Source organism: Falco cherrug, chromosome 4 (genome assembly GCF_023634085.1).
Source record: "Falco cherrug isolate bFalChe1 chromosome 4, bFalChe1.pri, whole genome shotgun sequence".
NCBI lineage: Eukaryota > Metazoa > Chordata > Aves > Falconiformes > Falconidae > Falco > Falco cherrug.
The window spans coordinates 47,869,096-47,893,499 of record NC_073700.1 but is presented as its reverse complement, the minus strand read 5'-3'; the positions used below and the strand labels follow the sequence as shown (position 1 = coordinate 47,893,499).

General features: G+C 53.4%; 1 protein-coding gene across 2 annotated transcripts in view; it reads left to right on the top strand.

The window, feature by feature from the left end:
* Positions 1-12,075: 12,075 nt before the first annotated feature.
* The window catches only part of AP3D1 (adaptor related protein complex 3 subunit delta 1), a 47,002-nt gene continuing 34,673 nt past the window's right edge, over positions 12,076-24,404 (top strand). Inside the window, exon 1 of one of the 2 annotated variants that reach the window (XM_055707759.1) lies at positions 12,076-12,418. In XM_055707759.1, coding sequence (XP_055563734.1) covers positions 12,323-12,418 — 96 coding nt within the window. In that variant the 5' untranslated portion in view covers positions 12,076-12,322. The remainder of the gene's footprint in view (positions 12,419-24,404) is intronic. The other variant, XM_055707760.1, reaches the window with a different exon arrangement.

Sequence of the window (24,404 nt, the reverse complement as noted above, 5' to 3'; positions counted from 1 at the left end):
CATGTGACAGTGCAAGGCTGGAACCCTCCCCGTGACGGCACAAGGCTGGCATGCAGTGTTTGGGTGACCGTGCAAAGCTGGAGCAGCCCATGTGAGGGTGCAAGGCTGACGCACTGAATTCGAAGGATTGTGCAAGGCTGGTGTGCCCCATGCAATGTCACGAGGCTGGCACACTGCGCTTGGGTGGCCGTGCAAGGCTGGCGCGCCCCGTGCAACATCGAGGTCACTAAAGCAACAGAACATGCCCATGTGCCGCGTGGCTGCTGGTGCAAAGTCTTCGCACAAGTGACAGCATGAGCTTTTCACAAGACGCGTGTGACTCAACCGGGGGCACCCGAGGGGCTCCATGTGGCTCCAGGTAGGAGCTTCAGTGGGGGATGGGGACCCCCAGCCCGCGGCCTCGCACCAGGGCAGCACCCGCGTGTCAATCGGTGCATCTTTTGGCGGGGCCGGGGCACCAGGGTCCATCGCCCACAAACGGAGGCACAGAGAGCAGCGATAGGGGGCCCGGCAGCTGCTGCTCCCTAAGGCAACTACAGCCTTACAACCCAGCGTAACCCGGTAGCAGGACTGTGCGAGGAGGCCATGATGTCCCCTGGCATCTCTGTAGGTGCCCAGCTGTGTCCGCAGCTGGGCGATAAAAGCTGAGCGATAACGTCAGGCCAGAGCTTCCCCTGCCGGTGCGGTCTGTGGGTGCTGATGTCCCTTGTTTGGGGACCTGTGGGTGCCCTGAGGTGCAGGGACACCTGGGTGGGGTGTGGGGACACCTGGGTGCCCTGCCACCCCGTCCTGGGTTGCAGGGACACCTGAGTGGGTTGCGGGGACATCTGGGTGCCCTGCCACCCTGCTCTGGGGTTTGGGGACACCTGGGTGCCCTGCCACCCTGTCCTGGGTTGCAGGGACACCTGGGTGGGGTGTAGGGACATCTGGGTGCCCTGCCACCCTGCCCTGGGGTTTGGGGACACCTGGGTGCCCTGCCACCCTGTCCTGGGTTGCAGGGACACCTGGGTGGGGTGCAGGGACATCTGGGTGCCCTGCCACCCTGCTCTGGGGTGCAGGCGCTGTCCCCCTCCAGCTATAGGCAGAGCCCCGGTGCCCCATCCCCACGCATGACAGGGACACAGCCCCATGGTGGGGTGGGACATGGGGGCCTCCTGCTGCTGGGGCTCCTCCGCTTGTGGGGACAAGAAAATCCCAGCCGGAGGAAGCGTTGCCGCAGCTCCCCCAAACCAGCTGCGGCACTGGGGACCCCGGCAGGTGCAGCCGCGGTGGCCGACGCAGGATTCCCACCCACCGGCGACACCGGGGTCACCTCGCCCCACGCTGGCACCTTGGCAAAGGGACGGTGCACCCCGACGCCCACCACTGACTCAGCCACCCTCGGTGGTGACACCGGCTCCTGGCAGGGTGTGTGCCCACCTGCGGCGCCCCAGGGTCCTGGTGGTGCACACGGGCATGATCCCCCCAAGAAGGGGCAGGCTCCGTGCCGAAGGTCTCAGCAGGACCGCAGGAGCTGCCATCATCGCTGCGTCGCAGCAGTTGGAGCCGACCACAGCTGCCAGTCTCAGCCCTGGTGCGGGGGCAGGAGTGTTTCCAGTGGGGGTGGTGGGCTCAGAGCTCCAGCAGGTGAAGCACCTGCACCCCCGGGTCGGCTGGGAGCCCTCAAAAGCAGCCGCTGCCATCCCAGCAGGTGATTTTTCAGGCTGTGGCACATGGGTGCAGTGCCCAGTGCCTCGGGGCTCTCCAGCCCTCAGCTTGGTGGCAGGTGGTTCTGAGGGAAGAGCACCCAACGCCACTGCAGCACCAACAGCCTCACTGCACCCCGCTCCCACCCCACGCCCACTGGAGCGGGGGGATTGCATGCCACATGCGGGTTTCCATTTGAGGGCTGGAAAAGCAGCAGCAAGCCCATGTCTGCTGGGGATGAGCATCCCTGCAGGACAGGAGCATCCCGCATCTGCTGGGGATGAGCATCCTGATGGGACAGGAGCATCCCACATCTGCCGATGATGAGCATCCCTGTGGGACAGGAGCATCCCACATCTGCCAGGGAGAAGCATTCTGATGGGACAGGAGCATCCCGCGTCTGCTGGGGATGAGCATCCCTGTGGGACAGGAATATCCTGCATCTGCTGGGGATGAGCATCCTGGTGGGACAGGAGCATCCCGCGTCTGCTGGGGATGAGCATCCCTGTGGGACAGGAATATCCTGCATCTGCTGGGGATGAGCATCCTGGTGGGACAGGAGCATCCCGCGTCTGCTGGGGATGAGTTCCCTGTGGGTCCAGAGCATCCCAAGGCAGCGCTCGCAGCCTGGGCCGGCATTGCTGAGCCTGAGCTCGGCTCCCGCGTCCTGCCGACAGCTTCTGGAAGGAGCCGGCCTTTCCCCACCAAAGCAGCGGTGGAAGTTGTGCTGGAAGCGGCGGGCTGGGGACACCCCGCTCAAGTTCTCGCTTTCTCAGCCCAGGATCGGTAAACACGGCGCGGGGCAGGATGCTTTTGCCATCTGTCTCTCCTGGCTGTTGCCCCCCACGTACTAATCTCATCTCCCTTTTCCCCTGATGGAGAGGATGTGGGTCAGCTGCAAACGTGCTGGGGAGGCTGGGGGGCCACCTGCCACGGTGCCAGGGTCCGCACCAGCCCACGGTGTCCCTGCTCTGCTGTAACGACATCTCTCCCCCTGTGCTGGGCTACAACTCTGGGGCCAGGCAAGGCCACCAGAGCCCAGTGGGCTTTTGCCGAGTCCTTCGGGATCCCGCTCCCTCCGCCTTGACAACGCACGGAGACGCCCAATATTTGGGCTGAAAAGCAGCATCATGGCCTGGGTCACAGGCGCCATGCTCCTGCTCCTGTCGCCCTGGTGGCGCCGCGTGGGCAGGTGGGGGATGCACCGTGCCTGAAACGTATCCCGGCAGCGCTGCGTGCTGGAGCGGGATATTTCCTGGCGAGGTGTTCTGTGCATGGTCTAACATCTGTGCTTTTCAACAGGTCGCTGTCCTCCACCGAGACGAGCCACTGTTGGGTAGAGGTGGGTGCAGAGCCCTGCGCCGCCGACCTCGCCCTGGGACATGTCCCCACTCCTGTCCCTGCTGCTGCTCCCTCATCCAGGAGCGCATCCAGGTCCCAGCTCGGCCGCTCTTCCCTTTGTATCCCTCTTTTCCTCCTTAAATGTCCGTACGTGCAGAAAGCTACATAACAAGGAATGTTTTTCTAAAGAAAACACTAAAATCATCAAGTCAGCAGTGCTTAAACTGCTCTGACTGCCTCTTAAATAATCAATTCATATTTAATTAGCGTACCACAAAACTTCCATTAAATTTAAATAAATAGACATGGCAGGAGCTCTCCGAGGCACAGCAGGCTCCGCTTAAAGAATTCTCTTTGAGTTCGTTAGGTTGGTCTTTAATCAGTTTGTCGTCACAGTCCTTGTGTGGCCCAAGTGGGCTCCTGGGCTACTAATGGGGAGTGACGGAAGGGACAATGACAACGTTTCCTGGACGGATCCAGCTCAGCGCCAGCGCTGGGGTCTTCTGGCAGGTGATGCCTGCCCTACCCCGGAGATCCTTCTTGCACCAATCTCGCCAAGTTTTCCATCCAGACGAGGCGAGGGAAGTGAGCACAGCCATGGCTTGGTTGCTGCCGGCGCAGTGAGCTGAACTGGCCCCCAAGAGGTGGCGGCTGCTCTGCCCCCTCTGACAGCCCCAAAATTTGGCTTTTTTGGGTCTCCTCTGCCCACTTGCCCCATGCTTGCCCACGGCGCGGCTCTGCACTGCAGCAAGACCCCCAGGTGCTTCCAGGGCTCCACAGACCACTGATTTTTTGGGGGTACCAGGCAGTGACCACCAGCATCACCCACTCCAGCGCCATGAGACCAGCGTCGGCATCGGCGGCTGCTGCGTTTGGCCAGTGCAGAGGTTTGCAGGGGGAGCGGTACCTGTCTCCCCCTGGGTGGGCTGCCCCCGCTGCATCCCCCGCCACTGCCTGCACCTCCCGGCTCCGTGCCGCTGCAATTCAGAACTAAGTAAATTTTTTTGCCACCACCAAGCAAACTGGGTTTGACTGAGGGAGGAACGGGGAAGCGCTGCGCAGCCCCCAGACCACGGCCGTGCTTCTGCCTGGCTCCTGCGGGCATGGGGGGGACACAGGGAGGGCATCGATGCACCAACAACATCTTGCACAAGCGGTGCTCCGAGCACGCCCTGCACAAGCCTGGTGCAAAGGCACCTCCTGAGCTCCTTCCCACACTGGTGTTATTCCCCTTGGGGCTGCAGGATCAGCTCCCCGCGGGACACCCCACCATGCTCCTGGGTGCATTGACCTTCGTGGGTGACATGGGGTGGGGCTTGGCCATGGGGTGGGGGCCTGGGTGGGCTCAGGGGCTCGAGGTGCATATGGCTTCCTCCGGAAAGTTCCCTTTCCAGCGACATCTCATCTTGGGTATTGACCTGATTTAGTTGACAATAACAAGTTGGATGATGAGGCGGGTTAATGCGGGCAAGTCTGTTCCCATCAGATTAAATATTCCAGCTGGAGCCCTGGGCTTTTGCCCCTGTAACAGCAGGGCAAGATGCTGGTGGTCCACAGCCCCAGGGGGCAGGCTCAGCTCCTTCCTCTGACACCCGCTCCCCACTCTGACACCCCCATCCCTGCAAAAGTCTCCCCTCATCCTGGCTGCCCACATCTTTCTCTTTATTCCTGATCTGGGCTCCCCTGTGACAGGGTTACTGGTGCCCTTGGTGGTGCGTGGTTTTTCCTCCTCTTCCCCTGAGCCTGGACCACAGCCAAGCTCTGTTCACTGTTTCGTGGTAGGACCAATAAAAGTCAGGCTCTTCAAATGGCTCCTGTCGAACAGCTCGGTTCGTGGAGCAGTTAAGCTGTTTAACCCCAGCTGGAATTGCATGTCTTGGTCCCCTGTCAGCCTTCCAGCCGCCCCGTGAAACAGGGCAGGACGTTTGACAATGCGAACACAAGCCCAGCCCTGCAGAGCTTCCCTTCCCCTCCTCGCAAAATGGCCCACGTGCCATTTTCCAAGCCCCATTTTTATTTCCAGGGGTCAATCCTGCAGCGTGATGGGGAGTTCCCTTCCACATGATGGAGCAGCATCTGTCCTTTCCATCTGTCCTGACAGCTCCCTGGGCCAAATCTCTCCGGGGATGCTCCGGCTGCAGTTGCCACAACAACAAAATGATGCAACAGTTTCCTCTCAGGATGCAGAAGCTGCATTAACACTGGGGACCGGGATAGACGAGAGATGCCGCAGCCGCACTGGTGCCAGCAGAGGTGTGGGGAGGACAGAGCCCTTCGTGGTTGTGAATGTCCCCAGTCTGGTCCTGGAAACTGGTCTGTCTGAGCCCAGTTTGGGGGGGCTTTTCTCCCCAGTGAGACACGGCTGCCACCGCTGGAGCTGCCCTTGCCCAGGGATGGCAGTGCCGCACGTGAGGAGCCAGCATCCCAGACTCACCGTAGCTGATGCTGGCCAAATTGCCGGCTTTGCTCAGCCCCCCTGGGCTGGACCCACACCCCACCGAGGTTAACAGGGATGTTTCCACTGGAACAAGCCCAGAGTGATCACATCCCCAGTGTGGCCAGGTGTGCGGCGCCCAGAGGGCTGCGTCCCCCTTGCTCCAATAGCTGCACATCCCACATGGGCTCTGCTGCCTGTCCCCAGCGCCCCCACTGCTGGGGCTGGCGGGCACCCACTGCCTACCCCCATGGGTGCTGCGGCTGCACCTTTCAGCCCAGGGGGTTCTCAGGGGGTACAGAGGGTTGCACAGCCGGCCGAGAGGTCCCCCATCGTGAACCAGTACCAGCTGGGGGAAAAACACTGGTGCTGACTGGACATGACCCCCTCCCAGCTCTCCCCCCACTCAGCAAACACCAACCCTATGCTTGCACCAGGGCATCGCTGAGCCTGTCCCCTCCTGCCCTTCCCTGTGCACCACCCTGGCTGCAAGTGAACCCCATGCCCTTGCCAGCCCCCCCCAGTCACTGTCACCTGGGGCTGCAGCCACCCTGAAGCTTTCCCCCTTCTGCTGTGTGGGGCAGGGGGTGGTGCTATGATGAAGGGCTTTGCCCCGCACATCCCACTCCCACGGGGATCACCACCACGCTGGGATGGACGGGCAGAGGATGGGGAGGAGGAAACTCCCCCTGCGCCCACCAACTGCTCCGTGCTCATGGGCTGTGTGGGTGCCCATGTGCTGGTGAGTCAATCACCACGTGGTGGCACCTGGGCCCAGCCAGGAGCCAAACTGGGGGGGCAAGAGTGGCCCCGGGGGCTGCTGCCCCACACCGGTGGTGGATCAACCCAGCCAGAGGTCCTGGAGTTAAACCCCCAGAGGGGCTTCCCTCTGCAGGGAGCAATGTGCAGGCACAAAACGGGGGCTCTCACCTCCACTCTGAGCCCAGGGCTCCCCGTCACACACAGCCCCCCCAGAATCTGGGGACCAGGCACCTCCTGAGGGCACGCAGGCACCCGCTCGATGCCACTTGCTGAATTGCTGCGGGAAAGCCCAGCTCTGCCTGGGTGCCGGGTGGGATGGGGCTGGAGCGGGGTTTGCTCGAGGGGTGCTGAGCTCCAACCCCCCTGCACAGCCTGGAGCTGGGGTTCCCCCCGGCTCCCCCCCAACCCTGCCAGCTTTCTGTGCTGTGCCACGGAAAACCAGCCCCAATTTCATCCTTTTAGGCTCTGCCGGCACCTGAATCGCCTGGCGCCATGGCCTTGCCATGCATTAGCAGATGCCACGCTGCTAGAGAGCTCCCGGGGCCACGGGGTCCGCGTGGGGACCCTCTGCCGTGACCCCACAGGGACCCACAGCCCACACCAGTCTGTCCCCACCACTGGGGCTCCCAGCTTGCCGCTGGCTCAGCAGTTGGGCAGCTTTTGGCCCCAGTGCACCCCTTGGCTGGGCAGCCCCCAGCCCCCCTGCCCGTGCTGCAGTGGGCAGCCAGGCTGCAGCACCCTGGCTCCATTGGGTGCATGGGGAGGACGCAGCACCCAGTTTTCCAGGGGCTCCCCAAACCCCCAGCTCACTGGGCCGGCCCAATCCAGCCTGGCAGTGTTTGCAACCAATTCCAAGCAACCAATTAAATGGGGCATTTTGGGGCATGAGGCCGCGGTATTTAATCCTTGGGATCCATCCCTGCTCCAGGATGGCACCGTCCCTGCACGTGCGGCTGTGTCCCTGTTCCAGGGGGGACTGGGTGGGGGACAGAGGTGCTGGCAGAGTCGGGGCAAGGGGCTGTGCCGGCTGCACGTGCAGCAGGGTGCCAGAGCCCAGCCGCCCACTGCGGGGCCACAGCAGCCATGGCACACGCAGCCGCCTGAATGGGTCCCTTGTCCCCACAGTGCCAGCTGGCTGGGTGCCCCGCTCCGTGCCTGGCCCCTGGGGACACCAGCTGCCCCCGCCCCACAGCTCACCCGTCACCCAGCCAGGGCACCCATCACCCACACCCTAGCGTGGGTGACCCAAACATGGGGCACCCATCACCCCCATCCAACATGGGGCACCCATCACCTCCACCCGAACACGGGGCACCCATCACCCCCACCCAAACGTGTGGCACCCATCACCCCCACTCAAACACGGGGCACCCATCACCCCCACCCAAACGTGTGGCACCCATCACCCCCACTCAAACATGGGGCACCCATCACCCCCACCGAAACATGGGGCACCCATCACCCCCATCCAAACATGGGGCACCCATCACCCCCACCCAAACGTGGGGCACTCATCACCTCCACCCAAACGTGGGGCACCCATCACCCCCATCCAACATGGGGCACCCATCACCTCCACCCAAACACGGGGCACCCATCACCCCCACCCAAACGTGTGGCACCCATCACCCCCACTCAAACACGGGGCACCCATCACCCCCACCCAAACGTGTGGCACCCATCACCCCCACTCAAACATGGGGCACCCATCACCCCCACCGAAACATGGGGCACCCATCACCCCCATCCAAACATGGGGCACCCATCACCCCCACCCAAACGTGGGGCACTCATCACCTCCACCCAAACGTGGGGCACCCATCACCCCCATCCAAACATGGGGCACCCATCACCTCCATCTGAACACAGGGCACCCATCACCTCCACCCAAACGCGGGGCACCCATCCCCTAAACACGGGGCATCCATCACCTCCACCCAAACGCGGGGCACCCATCCCCCAAATGCGGGTCACGGCCAGCCCCCCGACAAGGGGCACACCACTCGGGACCCCCACCCGCGGCAGGTCCCGCTGTCCCCCCCACGGCTCTCCCGGGCCGCCGGCGCCATCTCGCGGGGACCGAGCAGGAGGCAACGCGGGCAGCACGGGCAGCGCGGGCAGGGGCAGCAGGGCGGGCAGCGCCGGCAGGGCGGGCAGCGCGGGTAGCGCCGGCAGGGGCGGCAGGGCGGGCAGCGCGGGCAGGGGCGGCAGGGCGGGCAGGGGCGGCAGGGTGGGCAGCGCGGGTAGCGCCGGCAGGGCGGGCAGCGCGGGCAGGGGCGGCAGGGCGGGCAGCGCGGGTAGCGCCGGCAGGGCGGGCAGCGCGGGCAGGGGCGGCAGGGCGGGCAGCGCGGGTAGCGCCGGCAGGGCGGGCAGCGCGGGCAGGGGCAGCAGGGCGGGCAGTGCCGGTCGGGGGCTGCCGGCCAGGCCAGAGCAACACAGGCACCTGGCCACGGGCACCCCAGCACAGGGCACCCTGACACGGGCACCCCACTATGGGCACCCTGCTATGGGAATCCCAAGACAGGACACCCAGGCATGAGGCACCCCAGCATGGGCACCCCAAAATGAGCACCCCGGCACAGGGCACCCTGACACGGACACCTCAATATGGGTGCCCTGGCACAGGCATCCCAGCAAGGGCACCCCCAAGACAGGGCACCCCCATATGGGCACCCTGGCATGTGGCACTCCAGTGTGGGCATCCCAAAACGGGCACACTGTCACACGCACCTCAGCATGGGGACCGTAACGTGGGGCACCCTGGTATGGGTGCTCCAGCACAGGCACCCCGACATGGGCACCCCAGTGTGGCCATCTGGTGCACTCACCCCATTACGGGCATCCCCTCAAGGACACCTCAACATGGGGCACCCCAATATGGGACCCTGGCATGGAGCACCCCAGAAAAGTCACCTGAACACGGGCACAGTGTCACAGGTATCCTGTCATGAGCATCTCATCACGGGCACCCCAACATGGGGAGCCCCAATATGGGTACCACAGCACGGTCACCCTAACAGGCATGCTAGCACATGCACCCCAGCATGGGCACCCATCACCCCAGCTCCACCACCCATTGCCCTGCTTGTGCCTGGGCCAGCAGTGAGGGGCAGGGACATGCCACAGGGCAGTGGCATCATGAGACCCAGCACCCCTGGACCTTGGCTGGGCACCCAACGAGCCCAGCTTGAGTCTGCCCCTTATCCAGGGACAGGACGGCAGAGGGACATGGCCCTGGGACTGGTGCTGCTGGGCCTGGCCAGTCCAGTAATCATGGTCCTGAGGTCCCCTCGCACCGCAGCGGTTGCTGGAGCCCAGCCTGAGTACAACTTTTGCAGCAAATCCTACTTTTGCCCTTGGAGGCTGTACAGCTCCGATGTCACGTTTCTTTCCCCTTCAGTTTACACAGAAATAGCAATTAATATAACACAAGCCAAACCTCATTATGTATCACTGGGATGGAGCCTGAGCAGCAAAACCCACGGAGCACTCGGAGCCCCGGGGCAGGGGAGTGCTGCCTTTGGGGGAAAAACAGGATCGGGCCCTGAAGAGGCAGCTCAGCCCAGCTCCACCTGGGATGCAATGGGCCAAACTGGTGCTTCCCCATGACGGACACCAGGACTGGGTAGCCTGTGGCTGGAGCTCTCCCATGGCACAGCATCCCTTAGGGATGCTCGGAGGCACAGCATCTAGCAGGAAAGTTCCTTCCCTGAGAAAGCTGCCTGTGAAATTGTAACAGCAATAACAGGAGGTGGCGTTATTTATTTAAAAAAAAAAATAATAAAGCTGAGCTGCAAAAGCCATGAGACAAGATAGGAATTTTAAGGGCTTGAGGTATTACCAATGGCAATGATTAGGGTCAGAGCCGTGCTCTTAATTAAGGGTGATCATAAGGATTTGGAGGAAGAAGAGTGATAAAGTCATTACCCCAAATCTTTAAGGCTGAAACAAGTCAGGCCACCCCAGGAGGAGAAAACCTTGGAAACTCAGTCCAGAGGGATCAAGTCCTGAGCTGAAATTCATCTGTAGGTGACATTCCCCACACTCTCGGTTCCCAGCAGTCTGCTCGGAGGTGCTGCTGTGGCGCTGGGTGCATGCATGGCGCTGAGCAGCTCACCACGCTGCTGTGCCCCCCAGCCCACGCTCCCGCAGCCAGCCCTGTCCCATGGGCGTGCGGTGTGACAGCGTGACGACAGTGTGGCAGCGTGCAGGCCTGGGCTCCGGCTGGGAAATGAGCTGGGTGGCCACCGGGGCTTTTGGGGAGGTTTTTGGTGGAGCCCCTTGGGGAGCAGCACTGGCGCAGGGGGGCAGTGCTGGGGGACGGTGGCAGCATGGGTGGGCACAACCCACCACCTCAGCCAAGGTACTGGGATGCCATCCATCCGATGAAGACTGGGGGTACCTGGATGCCATCCATCCGATGAGGACTCCGGGGTACCTGGATGCCATCCATCCGATGAAGACTGGGGGTACCTGGATGCCATCCATCCTGTGAGGACTCCTGCAAACAGAACTCTCACCCTTTGACTTTTTCCCTGAAAAAAGGAGACCTGAGGCTCCAGGGTGGATGTGCACAGCTATTTCTGGCTACAACAACAACCCCTCTGGCTCCCTTCTGCCAGGGCCCAAAAAGGAGCTGGGAGTCGGATCCATAGGCAGGGACCAAAGGGGAAGGCATGGGAAGCAAACGGAAACCCTGCTCCTTCCCCCGGCTATGAAGCGGCTCAAAATCCCGAGCAGCTCTTGGCAAGGTCACATCTCCGTCTCATCCCAAGTGCCTGTTTGTTCCTCTCCTTTCCCAGCTGCTGGAATCCTGCGCAGGAGGCGAAGGTGGGGTGGGAACGGTGGGGAAGCAGCCCCTCCACGTTTCCTTTTCTCTCTCCTGTTCCATGGCACAGCCACCCCTGCAGGACGGCACCCCCCGGCAGACGCACCTGGGCTGACACAGGTGCTGGGCGCGGGCACTTGTCACCTGGGGAAGCGGGTGACTCTATCCATGAGGCCACCCAGGTCCCCATGAGTGTCAGTGGCTGCAAGTGGCTGTGGAGGCTGGTGCTCGCTCCGCATGGGGTGGCTGCAGTGGGTGCCTGGGGGCTGCGTCCCCAACAGGGCACTGCCAGAACTGGGCCCTGCTGGCTGTGCAGCCAGTGATGACACCTGTGAGCTGCGGCTGGAGCTCTGCCAGCCCACCAGGGCCCCACGGCACCCGGCCCCATGGGAGGACCCCAGCCCCACAGGGCGACCCAAGGGACCCCGAGTCCCACAGAGGGACCCCAGCCCCACGGACAGACCCCAGCCCCATGAAGCGGACCCAAGGGACTCAAGTCCCGCAGAGGGACCCCAGCCCCACAAGGGGACCCAAGTCCCACAGACAGACCCCAGGCCCATGGACGGACCCCAGCCCCACGAAGGGGACCCAAGGGACCCGAGTCCCACAGAGGGACCCCAGCCCCACAAAGAGGACCTGAGTCCCACGGACAGACCCCAGGCCCATGGACGGACCTCAGCCCCACGAAGGGGACCCAAGGGACCCCAGTCCCACACCCCAGCCCCACAAAGTGACCCGAATCCCACGGAGGGACCCCCGTCCTAGGCGTGGGCCCGCTCTCCCCCCGCCACGTGGGACCAGCGGGAGCGCTCCCGGGGGCGGGGCCAAGCGGGTGGGCGGGAACTCGGGGGCGGGGTCGGGGGCAGCCTGTGACGCGGCCGTGCGTAGTGGGTTTAGCGTGGGAGGGGCGGGGCCGCGGAAGGCGGGGCGGGGCCGGGGCCGGCCGGGCGCGGCGGGGGCGGGCGCGGGGGCGTGGTGTAGCGGGCGGGGGCGGGGCCGGGCCCTCAGCTGACCGGCCGCCATTTTGTCAGGCGCTGGGAGGCCGAGCGCAGCCCGGAGCTGGGGCTTGCGGCCGCCGGGCCGCCCCTACCTGCCGCTCGCCCCGTGCCCCGCCGCGGGTCGGCACCGCCCGCGCCCCCTGCCCCCCACCCGGCATGTGAGCGGCCCGGGCCCGCTGGTCTCACCCGTAGCGGCAGTAGGAGCCGCGGCGGCCCCCCCGGCTGGGCCCGGCCCCTCAGCCCCGAGCGCAGGCCCCGCGGCCCGCCGCCGCCATGGCGCTGAAGATGGTGAAGGGCAGCATCGACCGCATGTTTGACAAGAACCTGCAGGACCTGGTGCGCGGGATCCGCAACCACAAGGAGGACGAGGTGAGCGGCCCCGGCCCCCCCACCGAGGGGCTGCCGCCTCCCCCGGGCCCGCCGCCCGGGGCTGTCTCGCCTCAGCCCTCCCATGGGCTGTCACCCGGGCCGCCCGGCGGTGGGGGCTGCCCTCCGCGGGGCTGCGCCGGGCCCGGAGCAGCCGGGGGCTCGGTCCCCCGGGAGAGGGGATGTTGCGCTGGGGGAGGTGGAAGCAGGACTCAGAACGAGGAAGATGATGCCGGGGTGTGGGCTGGGGGGAAGGACCGTGCGAGGAGAAGGCACCGGGGAGCAGGAGCTGCAAAGGAGGCTGAGGGAGGGTCGCGCCTGATACCGGCATTTAGTGTGTTATGTGGTGGCCGGATCCCCGAGACGCGTACATACATATACATCCAACTGGGATTCCGCCCTGTGGTGCTGCTAGGGTCAAGTGCTGTAGTGGACTGTACTCCATCGTGAAGCTGATACACGGGAAACCCCAGGCACAATTCAGCTTTTCAGTTATTCATGTTGTACATCTTCTCACTAAAATGTATTTTCATTGTTACAGACGTCTTGTAGCCAGAAAGCAGTTGGAAGTGTTGGCCCGTTAACTCTCCCTTGTATTAGAAGCACGTGATTGGGAAATTAGTATAGGTGAAATAATTAGTCATCAAGAACGTGTTATGTGAGACTTTCCACATTGAGGTGTCACTTGTTAATTGGGAAGTAACAAACACTAAGGATATCATTTATGTTCATCTTCAAGTAAGTAGTCATGGCTGTGGGAGCTTTCTCATGAACGGTCTTAACAGTTTTGCTTTGCTGGGATATCCGTGAGTTGCTGTGGAGTTAGTGACAGGCTAAAAGTATTTGCAGACTACCATGGGTCTTCATACAAGTACAATATCCAAATGGTATCAGCTATGAAAAGTATCTGAAAAAGTTGTAAGCATGGAACTAAATGGAATACTGAATTTGGAAGGCTATGGTCTTCATTCCTGGTGCTGTTGGACTGAAACGCAAAACACAACCTCCAAACCACTTGAATGTTCCAACGGTTTTTAAGCCTGTAGTGCACAGGGCAAGGCGTTATTTGGTAGTGATGATACCTGGGAAACTTATGTTTTTGTTTTAGTATATGTTAAATTTATGGGTATTGATTTGGTGACAGAGGAAGATAGTCCTACTATAAAGTGTGCAGTGCCCTGCAAAACGGGGGAAACTACATGGAAAAGCAGAAACAGCGTGTTTATGTGCACGCTTGATGCGTTGTACTCAAAGCTGAAACAGGTGAACAGAGTTTCTATGGAGCACTTCCCCATAGCATGCTTAGGCCCGGTTTGTATGTTATGCTGCTTTCAGTAAATATGCTTTATTCTTTTGTGCATAGGACAGAAAATGCTTCATCAAGCTGTCAGACCTCTGAGGATCCCTCTGATGAAGGTCCAGGCTGGTCCAGGCCTTTGTGGCACCAGTTGTCTTTGAGGAGGGTTGAATGTACTGTTGTCATTTCTAAAATAATTTCGTGACAAATAGCTCCTTTTCCAGGACTTCATAAAGAGCACAGATGCTGTTATGCAGTCAGGATTAACATGTTCCTGTGCATCATAAGCTGTACCCAGTTTGTTCTCAGTTTGTGACAAGAACTAGTTAAAATGCAGTGGCTTTTATGTCCTTTGGAATTAGGAAAAAGTACTCCTCAGACAATATTGTAGGGCTCTGTGTATTTGAAGGAAGTTGTTAGACGGGTATACGCACTCTCTAGGATTCACTGAGGTCAAAGGAAATGTGTTGCCTGTAACTGTAAGAAAGAGGCTGATGTCAGCTGCAGTAGTTGGACAGTAGCACGGTAGTAATTTAAACTAGGGTAGCTCTTTGGTTTGAAATACAAGTCTTGAAATTTTTATGTCCTCACATGCACAGCAGAAATTAAAACCTGAACTTCAGGACGTCTTCAGCTGATCAGTAGATGTTGCACTGATGAAATGTGTGCCCTCTGTAACGCAGGCTACTTCGGAATCCTTCAAAGATTTTGCTTAATTACACAGAGTGGCTGCAGACAGCACTGGACTGTTGCTTTTTTCTAGCTGAGCTAGCTGAAGAGGGTTGTAAACCTTCTGCTGTGAATTCAGTACTTCCCAGGCAATGGTTGTGGACGTTTGCTAATTTTCAGGTGATGTTACAAAATCAGAATGGTATTTTAGAGGAAGTAGCTGCAGCATTTCTTCCGCCTTTTCCTACAGTGCTGCCATTGTTCATTGTATCTGTTAAATGTTGCCTCAATACTGAATGTAGTTGTTCAACCAATATTTGTGTGTCTCAAGATAAGTGCTTAAAATTAAGACACACGCCCTGCCCTGTTCAGAAGTGCAGATTTGTTTAAAACAAACGGCAGTGTGCTTTGGTGGCAAGGATGTTAGCTGTTGATCTCAGCTCAACAGGAGTCACTCTACGGAAGAGGTGGCTCTAGAGAGGAGGTACTGTGGTTGTTACATAAAAATGAGATAGAAAGAAGTAAAGGCATGATTATTGCTTTGACATCTGATTTAGTTAAGCTTTTTGAAAAAGTTTAATTTCTGTTGTGTGTGTTGGTTCTTGTCTTTTGGAATTTAATCACATTGAAATTGTGCCATCCTTTGTCCCTCACCTTCCTGGGCAGCTCTCCTGGTAGGTAGTAAGATTTATTCATTTCCAATTCCTACGCAGGTACCATCACAAGGAGTGTATCTGGTATTTCACTGACGCGTGGAGGATGTTTGTAGTGCAGGATGCGCCAAGTGGTTGTCACCTTGGTTCAGGCGTGGGTTTCTCGATACAGCATTCTGACAGACCTGCGTTCTTGCTTGATGGTCACGTGTTCATCCTGTACTGCTGGGACGCTTAAGTGCATACCCCAAAGGCTTGTTGTGAAGTAAATGGAGCATCACAGCTCTTTACCGATAAATTTTAAGTGTCCTCCGCCTCACAAGAAGAACTGAGAGAGTACTGGAGGCTGCCTTGCACTTTAGCTCACATTCTTCCTGCAGAGGGCTTAATTACCTGTCAGAGGTCATTTTCATTTTAGTTTCTGGTCTATATCCAAAGCTGACCTGTTTGTTTTGCATTTAAAATGCTGAAACTGAAGCAACAGCCTTCTGTAAGGATGAGCGGTAAGGGATAGGAGTTGGTTAACAGTCATTTTTCTGTGTAGACATATTCCCTCCATTTTCCAGTCTTCTGGGGCAGATTGGAGCTGCACCATTCTTCTGCAAAGTAAACACGGTGTGGAAGGAATGAGGTAGTGTAACAGCATTAGATCTTTTCCTGGTTTGACATGTTGTGTTTACTTTGCAACGCTCTGTACAGGTGCCTTAAACCCTGTGGTGTTTCCCAGTTGGAAGTCTGAGGGAAAGCCAAACCTGCAAGAAAGAGTTGATCCTATTGCGTTCTCTTCTGACCTCTACTTTTAATACCTTGTTTTCTCTCTTTCACTTGGAAAATAAATCTTTTGGATAATAAGTGATGAGTCTTTCACCTGTTACTAGGTGGGTTTGTACCCTATGGAATAACTTCCCCCACTTTGTGCCTACTTTTTATGGATCTGCTACACAGCACACTCGGGAGGGGAATGACTGGTACCATAGCCGGTTAGAAGTGTAATGGATTTTTTTCCGAGATATTCCAAAGTGAGAAATTAATTCTGTTTAGGGATATTCTCCTGAATCTGAAATAAAAGGAAGGGATAATCCTTTGATGGTATTTGGCTTTTGCGCAGTGTCTTGTATTTGCAGTTAAGAAAGTTTGTTGTTCTCAACAAGGAAACTACTGTGTCATGCTATGGTGAGAGGTTCCTTTATAAAACTGAAATGATAAAATAACAGAAACAGAGATGTTAAATGAGTGGTGCTTTGTCCTGTTCAGACCATAGCCCTCTGTGTTTCAAGTGCCTTTGGTTTACTGGAGGACACTTAAGGAGGGCAAAGGGGTTAAAAAAAAAAAAAATCCTGCACAGATTGTCTGTGCACTTCTCTCATGACTTGAGAAAATTGCCTCCCTCTTCGTTCAGAGAATCTGCTGCTTGTGTGCCAGGATTAGCGCTTCATGGTTTTGGTAATCAATACTTTGAGGAAAAAATGTATTAAAAAAAAAATGCAAATTTTCTTGCATGTAGTGCTTGGAGATAAATATCTCATTGCTGGTTTACATTTTAAAAGTTTTGTACAGAAGCAAGTTGGAAGAGCGAAAGGAGCAATCTTTCTGGTTAATTAATTTCAGTTGATAATACAATGTGAAATGAGAGGTGTGTTGAGTGTCTGTGCTGTGAAATATGTATTTCACTGCTCAGAGACTGGGCTTACCAAACTGGCAGCACGTTCTCACTTCTTAGTGACTGTTACCTGAGGACAGTGGGTCTGCATCATAAAAAAACCCTTTTCCACTAAATAAAGGGCTGCTGCGCTGGGCTGCATACTTCCAGCTACTTCTCTGATGTGTTTTCAGATGAAATGGTGGGATAAAGAGTTTTGAGCAATCTTTTAACATCACAAAAGTCTTTTTGAGTGCAGTTGGTGAACGAGGCTGAAGACGGTCTAATGCTGTGGTCTTCTGACAGCTTGGCACCTAGCCACTATCGCAGTGGTAGTATCTAAAGGTAAAGGGTACGGGATGGAACCTAACAGGGGAATTCTGAGGAATGCTAAAAAGCTTATTAGTGCCCGAGACTGAGAAAACAGCCCAACTAAAAGGCAGCGTGCAGTTCATTGATGACAGACAGCTCTTTCAGTCACTGATGCTCGATCGGTTACTGCTTGTCATATGTGTGTTAATATCTTTGAAGGGAGCTCATTATTCCACCCACTTTCAAGTGGATCTAGAGTTGCTATTGTTAATTCTTTGAGCGTGTGAATCACTGGAAAAGACAGAAATAGAAACAATACACAAAAGAGGGTTGGATAGGGACCTCGCACCAATCAGTTAAAAAGCAGATTAGTGCTGGCCTTTGAGGTGGCAAGGCCGGCTGTAACAGTGTCCCTGCCTTACCTGCTGTGTCACGGAAAATAAAGGGCCTGGAGCCTTGGAACAGAAGCCAAGATGTGGGCCGCCTTGTATGATTACAAGTAGAGAGCAGCTGAGGCTTTGCATTAGTGCTGCCTTTCATTAGCTTCTTGCTTTCTCCTGTGTTAAATATTACTTAATTGACTGTGGCATAAGTGGGGCTAATACCTTTGTTCCCAGTCCAGATAATTTTGTAGCCATCTCTTCTGCAGGTTTGAAGTGCGCCAGACAGATCACTTTTTCAGACGTGTGAGCACAAATTCTGTCTAGGCAGGTCCAGGGGAGAGGAAGAGCTTTCTAGGACCTTGTCCTAAGAAACGCAGTGGCCCATACACCACGCCTTTTGCAAGGCCAGTGGAAGAGTGGCCAGAAAAATCAGGGTAGAATAAAGATCCTGACTACGTTTCTGTACTGTGGTCGTCTTCAGAGGATTGTCTGTTTGATGCTTTTTGATGCAGATCTTTGTCCCAGCGCAGAAAATGGGGCCTTTTGTGATTTCCTCTGACGTCATCAGTGTCCACAAAAGTGACTGAAAAACCTCATCCTCTACGATGTGGACTAGTGAATATATTTGGTGTACAGAGTACCTTTAGGTTTTTCACTTAGAGTTCTGTGGTAGTGTGTCCCATTTCTGGTGTGACCTGAAGAGCAGCGAGGGAAGCATTGAACGACATACATCAGGAAGACTGAGTCATGGGACCAGTTACAAAGAAGCGTTTGTGTTCCTTAGGTTATTAAAAAAACCTGATCATTCATGCTGAAAAATAGAAATGCTTCATAATTCTAAAGGGGAGTCTGCTTAAATCCAGGTGGCAGGAAATATAAAGATATTTGAGTAAGGCAGGAGGTGCAGAAAACAACATGGTTAGTGGTAGTGTTAGTAGCTCATAAAGGTGGTTGAGTGATTTTTTTTTTTTTTTTTAATTTTTTTTTTAAATAAGAAGCACTCAACCACCAGTTACTTCAAAGTAACTGAAATATTTGCAAGTCTGTTGAATACTGAAATGTTCCTGGGCATGGAAAAATGTTTGGTTGATACTGGCTTAGCTCCTCAGTTCCCTGGTCAGTAGGCTGATCCAACAGAGTTTGTAGACCACTTAGTTGAGTGCTGGTTTTTGTGTTAGCTCTTTTGTTCTTACTGTTATTTCTTTTGTGATCTAGATGTTCAAACCTGATAGCTTTCACTGAGATTCATATGTTAGAAGGTGTTTAAAGGTAAGTAGGAGTCGAAGTGGATGTCTTGAAACTTTCTTCCAGTGGGCTCAATGTTTATGGCAAATTCAGGCTGCATAAAATGTATTATTTAGAGCTGTCGCAGTGTCACTGTGCTTCAGCCTTGAGAAATACAAGTTTGTTTAGAGTGAGTGGTGTGACTGTACAGCAGGGAGTAATTGAACAAACTTACTTTTAATTTCACAAATATTTTGTACTGAATTTAAGTCAGCGATGGCCATGAACCATCTTTTTCTTCATTGCCCTACTTACCTTTCTGTAACTGAAAAGCACTCATAGCTTTGCATAAATCAGTGTTACACCTTTGTTATATATTCAGTGTTACATTTTTATATAGTATTAATACATCATTAAGCATCTTTATTGTGATGTTTCCCTCTGAACTATTTCCAGTCAGCTGTGTCTCAGAAATAATCGTTCCTTTAGTTCCTTGGAAGGGAGTGACTCTTTCCTATGCATACAACAAAACACGTGCTTGTAACGAAGCCTGCCTTTACCAAAGCCTGATACTATGCACGGAAATATGTCTGGAACCAGTGAATTGAAAAAATTACTGTAAAAGTACTCGTATAGCTTTTTGCATAGTAATGTAAAAATAAAAGTTTGAGTACATCTTGTACTTGCAGGGACAAGCACTTTTATCTGACACATCTCTCTGGTCTTAAAAGTTGTCTGCTCAGGTGTGATTTAGACAGTACAGGCCCCTGAGGATTGTTTAATTGCTGTGCAATTGAATTAACAGTACTTGTGATCAGGCTGGAGACATGTATATTTAAGGGACTGATCAGACTGGAGATATTAAGGGCCATCTCTAGACCCTTGCTGATGATACTTGCTTACTCCGATCTGTGCTGGGCTGTTGTGGGTTTTGCTAATAACTTAATTGTTGGCATCTCAGCCTAGCCCGCCTGTGGAGGTGTTCCAGGATGGCTTGCACAGCTGTGCTCCAGCTTCCTGTGTACGTGCTCTTTTGTGTGAAATACTTCAGTTTTCTTTGGGTAAGCCATGGAAAAGGCGCTCTCCATGGGAGCCTCCAGAACACCCTGGTGCTTGCAGAGAAGCTGCTGGCACTGCAGTGCTCAGCGTGTCTGCGTGCATGTGTTTGCCTGGGTCTCGCTTGGAGTCACTTCGGATGAGCAGCTGCAACTCTGCATGTTGTTTCTTTTCTGAAATCCAACCCTTCTGTATTACATACCTGTTCAGAAGATCGTATGTGGTGTTCTGCAGCTCCTTATGGTGCTGTGGTGGTTTGTTTGGGGTCATTTAGTATCTCCTGTGAAACTGGTAGGTGTACACTACTTGCATAGCATCTCTCTGAATTTTGAAAATAAGGTTCAGAGGTTTTTATCTATTCATGAATCAGTTTAGGACAGATGGACACATCATGCAAAATGTCAGTTGGCATGTATAACTTCAGTAAACGTAAAGAAAAAAGTGTAAATTGACTTTTCACATTCCTCCATCGGTGTTGTTTGGCCAAGGAGTCTTGCTGTCTCATTTTGGTTGTAATAGACAAGGGGGTAGTGGATAATGTATCATGTTTATAATAAATAATATAGGAGAAGACTACTGCAAATGAAATGGCAAAGGTTTACCTTCATGCCTCCAGTGTTTATCACCGATGCGAGCCGTACATTAATCTAGGAAGCATACATTGATCTAGGAACTTAAGGCTACCTACACAATGAGCAAATAAATCCCTGGAAAGCTAGGTAGCAAAGGCAAAGACAGACATGTTAAAGCACGTATAGCAATACTGTTTATCAACAGCTGAGTGAAAGATAAGCTTGGCTTTCTGGAAATGCCTTTCAAGTTGTAACATGTTTTCTGAGCTCTTTATTACATCTGACTACCCTCTGCATAGTTTCATTTTGGCTGCTGCAAACCTGCTTAAATGCTGTGCAGTTTCTCAGTTGCTGCTTATACTCTGTTACATGCTCATGTATGGTTCTAGTGAAGTTAGCTGTGAGATAGATACCATGTGGGAGCGTGTACGTTGGAATTCTTTCTGTCCAGCCGTGGAGTAATCCTAACAAAGGATCCTGTTGCTTATCTCAAATAGTTTTTTCTACAGCATTTAAATAATATAATATTTTTAGTTCTGTATGACAGAAGATAACATCTAATATACTTATCTCTGCTACCGTGTCCAAGTGAGTGGAAAGCAGCACGTTTTGCTTTTTTATGCTCTTGGCTGTTACCTCAGTTCATTTATGCTGTGCTGTCATGGTACGATGCTTGTGTTCCAGGTACTGTAGTCAGTTACAGGTGTATAAATTCCATTTGAGTAGTTCAGTGGTGTATGTTGAAGGGAAGTACCGCTTTTGGGGGTTTTGATAGAAGCCTGGCAAGTGATACATATTTCTTTCCATCCTCCTTCCTAAGGTAGGAGGTGGCAGCTGATCTGCACTGTGCTTGTAACAGCATCTTCTGTTTGAAGCACAAATTTGGAAGTTGCTTTGCCTCCAACAGAGTGTCTTTGATGTAACTGCCTCTTGTGTTAAGCATGGTGGTCATGTCACACGGCTTGCATCCCACCGGTAGTATTTCTTAAGATTATTAAAAAAGAAGAAGGTAGGGGCCATTGTTGCTGGTTTTCTGGAAGTTGGAGCACCGTGGGCATCTTAATCTCATGTGAGATTGCCATGTGCTTGTGATCAATGTGATTTCATGGAGTTTGTCTCAAAGTCCTACAGAAAAAGATAAATCCTACAGTGCTTAAAAGGAAAGAAATGTCATATTTTGTGTTTATTTCAGTGATTTATTTTTATGTTTATTCCAAACTTTTCCTGTTTTAGAGTGGTGTAGTTAATGCATTTTTGTCGGATCCTGTCTTGCTCCTTGTGGTGTTTGCTGTTAATCACCCTTTCCTTAAAACACTGTATTTAACTCTGAAATTGCAGGAGAAACAGGGACTAGCGTCCGCTGACGTTTTGCTTTTTCATCTGGGTGGGAAGCACTTTGCTGTTGCAGTAAGTGACAGGTTTCAATCTCAGATCAGCTGCAGCAGATCTGGTGGGTTGAGGCTGGATCCTGACAAGGACTTTGGTGAAGGATTCCGCTGCATTTGGTTTGCTGGACTGTAACCCTAAGTGGTAAGAATATGGGTTTGCCTTCTTTTTGTTTCTGAAGATGGTATATGTTTGAGATAAGAGTACAGCTTATTTAAGGCTGTTGGAAATTAATAGCTTTTGCGATGAAATGTAAAGGTTCTGCAGTGATACCCATTCTGATTATTAGTGTCTTCTCATCAACCGATGAAAATACAGCATAGAGTGTCACATTTCCTAGGAATGTAATTGTTCGGTTAGATTAGTGATTTTTCAATTTTGTTCACATACTGCTTAGAAAAAATACTAGTCTTTTGTGAACATCTCTGAAATAGTCAGCAAACCCCAAGTTCTGTTTTGGCTGGAGCTTGGAATAAAGTTTTAGTGTTTTTCAAAGTTAATTAAAGGAATATGGTTAGGGAGATGAAAAATCCTATAAACTGACATTTGGTTTTTCCCTTCTCTCTCCCTCCTTTTCAAAGGGATCGTGTCTTTGATTTGTGATACCTTCATTCTTATTTTAGCCAGTCGCACTCGTTTAAACGCACATATTTTCTAGGTGAGGTCTTGGAATCCTTGAGGAATTTGGGCTTATTTTAAAAATTAGCTTGTGTGTTTTGTTAATGGATATAAAATGCTTACTGCATCTGTTCGGAATACATTAAGAAATGGCAGTTACGACTCTGTGCTGTATTCACAGATTTGTTGAGTAATTACTGCTAACATCTGCATGCTTTACTTGGGTTTTAGCTGCGCTGCTCTGGGTGTGTTTCTGTAATCTTCCTCCTTCTGAGGGATATGTGAGAGAAAACAATCGCCCAAGTGGTTGCAATAGCATTTCATTAAGGAGCCTTTTCCACGGAGTTGGGAAAGGCTCCTTTCCCACTTGGTAGCCTAGCAGGAATAAAAGAGCCCCTCTCAGCTCTTTTCCCTATGTTATCATATGCCCTTCAGCTTTTGACTGCAGGCTCGCAGCTTTGCCTGGATTGCCATCATTCTGAGGGTGTTCTTTCACTTAATGCCTCTGCTTGTTCTCCACTACACCAGGAGTGAAAGGCAGCCTTGTAATTGCCTTGCTTGCTCAAAGCAGCCTGGCTGGGAATGTCCAAAGGTCTGTAAATATTGTGACTTAAAAGTGCTCCTCAGTTGACTGGCCAAAATGTGTCAGCTGTGGAGTAGCATCCCGGGAAGACTTCAAATGAGACTGTTGCAGAATTTGTAAGAAGTCAGTAGTTAAGAAATATGTTGATGTTATAATGAATACTGTGAGCATAAATGAACGCTGAAGTATTTTCTATTTGCTTTCCTTTCTTCGTGGGATCTCAAAAGCATTTAAGGAAAATAGAGCCAGTTACATTCTGGGAAGTATTTATTTTTAATTACCACACTGGCAAATGGCTATATTAGAAGGATTTGTGCAAAAACTATTAGTGAATCAATGCTGGGAAAGATACTCGGATTTTGTCCTGTGTTGGTATGTAACTGCATTTGGGTTTTTTCCCCCTGCAAATACTTAGGCCATGCTCAGTGACTGTGGTTTTTTTCTTCATTGCATCAAGTGGTGGTTCATCCTTTGACCACGTAGCCTGACTCGGTTGAACAGCTTGCAGGCCGCGGTGTGGGGCCTGCGGGTGTTGGTCAGCTTTGGTGCAGCCTGCGGTCCGGTGCTTTGCTGAGGTCAGCGATTCCACTCGCCAGACCAGGGAAGAGCTTCCCTGAAGGTCCGCACACGCCTGTTTGGTTCCTTCCTATTTATGTAGACGTTAAATGTGGCAGGGAATCTGGCTAGGGTGTGGTGGTTGGATTTCAGATTTAAGGGGGAGACCGACTAGATCAGTTTTCTTCATATTGCTCATTCATGACGGTGCTACTCTGCAGAGATTAACAAGAAGTTAATACCTGCTGATCCTTTAAAGCTTTCTATATATAGGGTCTTTTCATGCCTTGTAGTCTTTTAGTGTTTGAAGTGCAGCTACTTCGGAAGGACTTCTTTCCGTTCTTCACAATCCCATACTTCAGTTTCAGATCTCATTCTGAGTTCTGTAATACACTTTTCCAGGATTTGCTCTTTGTGGTGGGCTAACTGATGGGCAGGGGCTGGCCTGTAGGCTGCTGGGGCCATCCAGTGTGGCTAGCGACCTGGGAGCCTGTCTTCAGCTGCCCCGGGCTGTGCATTATTGACCTTTCCACACACACCCTGGTCATACAGTGGTTTGCGTTCAACTCCCAAAAAGTTGCCAGGAAGCTTAAGCTAATATTTAAATAGTTGGGGATAGATGCTGTGGGAAATGACAATAATGTGTCTTTCTGGTTAGGGACATAACGTCTGAGGCCCGGCGTGTTGGTATCCTGCACTGAGAACCAGTGCTGACCTTGCTGACCAAGATGTGGCAATAAGATACACACATGAAGGATTGTGTGACACTGTTCCAGCATGCTCCTATGTGTGCATAAAATATTCAAAGCTAGGTACAATGTATTTGTAGCTCAGTTGCGTGTTGTATACGTTGTTCTTTCATTCTTTCATCATCTCTGATCAAGTATTTATTTCCTACTGTCAGAAGTCTCTTTTTTTTTTTTTTTTTTTTTGTCGTTGTTTATACTCAAGGGTTTAAACTGCTGTGGGATTTGTCTGGACCAGAATCACTCCTCAGGCAAAGGGTTTTAGAATCCTGAATGTTCTGCTTCCAGGGAGGAGT